This window comes from Otolemur garnettii, unplaced genomic scaffold (assembly GCF_000181295.1).
Source record: "Otolemur garnettii isolate 467f Iridium unplaced genomic scaffold, OtoGar3 scaffold00205, whole genome shotgun sequence".
In the NCBI taxonomy this organism is placed as follows: domain Eukaryota; kingdom Metazoa; phylum Chordata; class Mammalia; order Primates; family Galagidae; genus Otolemur; species Otolemur garnettii.
Genome location: NW_003852600.1, coordinates 2178169 through 2182928, shown reverse-complemented (window position 1 = coordinate 2182928; position 4760 = coordinate 2178169). Strand labels below are relative to the sequence as shown.

The window sequence follows — 4760 nt, the reverse complement described above, 5'->3', positions numbered from 1 at the left end:
CACTACTCTCACTGATGCTGGTGCCACACGCCACTCCAGGTGCCGGGGACACAGCAGTGCATACAGCCTCTACACTCACACTCGGTGACGCTGGTGCCACACGCCACTCCAGGTGCCGGGGACACAGCAGTGCATACAGCCTCTACACTCACACTCGGTGACGCTGGTGCCACATGCCACTCCAGGTGCCGGGGACACAGCCTCTTTACTCACATTCAGTGACATTGTGTAAATAGCTGATTGTAGTTAGTGCATCTGGAGCAATTGTTCTCAGTCATCTGCCTAAACTAGTCTTAAAAATCTATAGCTCACAAATCCTTTGCATGAATTCAAAGAATCATTAGCTTCCTGGGAGTGGTTTTACTTTTGTATAGACTACTTAAGTGACTCATACTTCAAATAATCAAATTTGCATTAACTTCCAAGAAGCTACCATTTATTGGTAGATTCACAGATAGTTGTGAGATAGTCTCACCAGAAGGTCTCATAGTGGTGGCCATGAGTCTAACTATGGTCTAAAGCTCAGCTCAGCATCAGATGTGTGTTCTTTAGACATTCTTTTAGCTAGTGTTTTTCAAGCAGCATTATCATTTGTGAGCAATCTTCTATTGAACCTCTATGATATATTAAATATATTGAACTTGCACTTAACAATAACCATCTCTAATTTGAAAACCACCTTTCCTTATAAATGAGGCATTGGAGGCCAGAAGAAGTTAAGCTGCTTGCCCAAGACCACACAAGTGATTTGATCTTGGGTTTTCTTAACCATACATTCCTGGCTTTTTTTAAATTTTATTTTTATTTTATTTCAGAATACTAGGGTGGATGTAATGTTTGTGTGCAGTTTGAAGTAATTTAACATAGTAAATTGCACGTGAACTTTATGTCCACTCACTCTGTGGGGGGTTTACATATTCTGTTTACATTGTTTTTGCACAGATTGAGTCAAAGCGATAAGGTGCGTCTTTGCTCAGATAGTGTGCACCGTGTGACTCTGCCCATCCCTCTGGCCCCTGCTCCTGACTTTATTTTGGAAGCTCCATGTGTGCACCTCTTAGTTCCAACTTGGTATCGAGTGCATGTTTTTTCTCTGTTCTCATGATGTCTCATTTAGAAGAATGGTTGCCAATTCCGTCCAAGTTGTCACAAAAGACATTGTACACCTTTTTTCAAGACAAAATAGTACTCTATAGTATGTACACATTTTATTAATCTCTTCATGGACTGGTGAGTGCCGGACCATTATTGCGTCGTTGCGCCTATAAATTGCGCTGCTGTAAACAGTCAGCGCCGGTTTCCCTTTTATAAAATGACCTTTTTTTCTTTGGATACATACCCAGCAGTGGGATCGCTGGGCCAAACGACAGTCTCCTTTACGGTGGTGGTGGTGTCTCCACACACCTTTCCGAGAGGCTGCAGGTTGGCAACGCGCCTGCCCGCAGCGCCAGCTGTTTCCCGATGCGCTGCAAAGCTTGTCGGAGATGCACAGTGCACCTGTTCTTCTGTGTTCTGCAGATAAATTTTAGGAACTCCTTTTTGCCCTACATTTCAGCATAAATGCTGAATAATAACAAAAATTTGAGTAAAGTGCACTGTCATCCTTGCCACCCTCTCGTGAGGACTCTTCTGGTCAGGGTCTGGTGGTACAGCCTTGCCGGGGCCTCGCTTCCCAGGTGAAGAAGAGGAGCCGAGGTCGAGCTGGAGGCTGCGACTGCGTGGGCTGCTGGGCTGAGCTGCCCAGTGACAAAGCTGGAAGGACGGAGGTATTTCTGCAGCGAGTTCTTCAGCCCTGTGCGCTTCCCAGGAGAGGGTGCGTCTCTGTGGGGGGGTGCGCACAGCCTGGTGGTCTGCTGGTTCTCAGGGAGCCCGCGGGACCAAGCCCCACGCGACTTAGACCTGCATTGCTTTCCCGCCACCTCCGCCAACCCTGTGTAAGCAGTTGAGTCCTTGAGGACTGAAGAACAGCTGTCCTTTGGAAAAAATAAAATGGAAATCATACTTTTAAAAAGACCTCCTTTCTCTCCACATCCACGCCAGCATCTGTTGATCGGGACTTCTAATAGGAGCCATGCGTTTTGGAGTTGGTTATCTCTCATTGTGGTTTTGATTTGCATCTCTGTAATGATTAAAGATATTGAACATTTTCTCATGAGTTTGTTGGCTGTTAGTATATCCTCATTTTGAAAGTTTCTGTTCATGTCTTTTGCCCACTTTTTAGTGGGATGGTTTAGTTGTTTCTTGCTGAGTTGCTTGAATTCTTTGTACATTCTGGTTATCAGCCCTTTATCAGCTGTAAAGCCTGTGAATATTTTCTGTGGATTGTCTGTGTGCTCTTTTAATTGTGTCCTTGGCTGTGCAGAAGCCATTTAGTTTGATCAGGTCCCATTTGTTTATTTTTTCTTGTTGTTATGATTGCTTTTGGAGTCTTCATGAATTCTTTGCATAGGCCAATAGGTACAAGAATTTTTCCAAAATATTCTTATATGATTCTTACAGTTTCCTGCTGTAGGTTTAAGTCTTATATCCATCATGAGTTGATTTTTGTGAATGGTGAGGGTCTTGTGTCAGTCTTTGTTATGTAGCCAACCAGTTTTTCCAGCACTATTTAGTGAACAGAAATTCTTTTTCCTGTGTGTTTTTATCTGTTTTGTCAGGAATCAGATGGGAGTAGAGGATGGTCTTATGGCTCTCTGTTCTGATCTCTGTCTCTGTTTTCGTGCCAGTTCCCTGCTGTTCTGGTTACTATAGTAAAGTCCGCTTTGTTCTGATTATGTTAGGTTGTCTGGGCTATTCAGGAACTTTCCTGGTTCCTTATGAAGTATAGACCTAATTTTTCTACATCTGCAAAAAATCGCATTGGTATTTTAGTGAGAATTGCATTAAGTCTGTACATCACTTTGGATAGTTTAGCCATTTTACCACTGTTGATTCTGCTGATCCCTGAGTGTGATATGTTTTCCCATCTGTTCACATCCTCTGCAGTTTTTTCCTCAGTGTTTCATAATTTTCCCTATAGAGGTCTTTCACCTCCTTTGTTAACTATGTTCCAAGGTATTTTATTTTCTTTGTTGATCCTGAGAAAGGAACTATGTCTTTGATTTGATTCTCAGCTTGACTATTGTTGGCATATATGAAGGCTACTTTGTGTATACTTTTTTTGGTAACTTGATACTGACCTGAATTTATTTATCAATCCCAGGAGTTTCTTGGTTGAATTTGGGGGGCTTTCTAGATATGAGATCTTGTCATCAGCAAAGAAGAATAATTTAGCCTCTTCTTTCCCCATCTGAAGACCCTTGACTTCTTTCCATTGCTCTGGCTAAGACTTCCATCCAGCACTATACTGAACAGAAAATGCAAAAGCAAGGACCATGTGATTCTTTCAGTAGACACAGAAAAAGCAGCAAGATTCAGCACTCTTTTATGATAACACTTAACAAAATAGGCTAGACGGAATTTGCCTCAGAATATAAAGGCCACAGCTAGCATCATATTGAATGGGAAAGAATTGAAAGCATTCACACTTAGAACTAGACCAGACTAGTCTCCTCCTTCCTACTGTTAACAGAAGGTCTTCCTTGAGCTAAGCGCTTAGTGTGATCAATGAACACAATAGGAGCACAGGAGCATGGACTGACAGAGAAGGTTCAGTACTGGGTCACGTAGACAGGAACGTGGTGCTGGAACAAGGCTAATAAGTTTTCTTTTCTTTTCTTTTCTTTTGTATTTGTTTTATAATTGATGAAGGCTTCTGAAATTGCAAAATCATATATTTTTTTTTAAGTGAAAAGGCTATATTTTTTTATTACACCTCCTGAACATGTTGAGATTAAGATTATAAAAATGTTGTGATTAAAATTTATCCCGAAGTGTGACTACTTTAAAGTAGTTAATTCAAAATAAGAAACAATTTATGCTAAAGTTAGAGTAGGTACTTTGTTGTTGGCTTTAATTGCGGGTTTTCCTCCAGGTCACTGTTCATCATGCTAGACAGCCTCAACAGCCTCGACGGCTCTGCCAGCTCCGTGGGACAGGCCTGGCTGAACCAGGTCCTGCAGAGACACGACATTGCCAGGGTTCTGGAGCCACTGCTGCTGCTCCTGCTTCACCCAAAGACACAGAGGGTTTCTGTGCAGCGTGTACAAGCAGAGCGCTGTTGGAATAAGGCTCCTTGTCACCCAGGAGGGGAGAGTGACAAGCACAGCATGCACGACTTTGCCTGCAGTGGTGGTGAGTGTCACGTGGCCACGGAGCAGCTTCATTTAGAACCAGGTGGTTGAGATGCAGTGAGACCAGAGCACAGCAGAGAGTGACAGGAGAGCTGCCTGTGAGCTTTCTTGGCGGGCTCGTTTTCTTCCCTCCTCACGTACTAGCAGTGCCACGTGGGCCACGTCTTGCTCCACCAGTGAGCTCAGAGGACCTGGAGCTCCCTGATCAGTTGGCTCCTTCAGAGGAGGAATCAGCACCTTGTTCAGTTTCCATGCAGATACCTTTAGAGCTTATTAGCACTCGCGCTCCCTCGGGACTCCGTGTGCTTCCCTAGGAATTTATAGTAAGCCTGTAACACACATTTTATATTTGATGAGTCATTTTCCTCATCTGTAAAATGAGGATAATGATACCCACCTCTCAAGGCTTTGTTAGGACCATTAGATGCAATTGTATTATTAACATGCATCATGTTCACCTGGCTCGGCACCTGTAGCTCAGCGGCTAGGGCACCAGCCACATACACCAGAGCTGGTGGGTTCAAATCC

The 4760-nt window shown here is 43.4% G+C and overlaps 1 protein-coding gene across 1 annotated transcript in view; it reads left to right on the top strand.

The window, feature by feature from the left end:
- DOPEY1 (dopey family member 1) overlaps positions 1 to 4760 on the top strand; it is a 114578-nt gene that overhangs the window by 70557 nt on the left and 39261 nt on the right. Inside the window, exon 18 of the mRNA XM_023507792.1 lies at positions 3974 to 4233. Coding sequence (XP_023363560.1) covers positions 3974 to 4233 — 260 coding nt within the window. The remainder of the gene's footprint in view (positions 1 to 3973; positions 4234 to 4760) is intronic.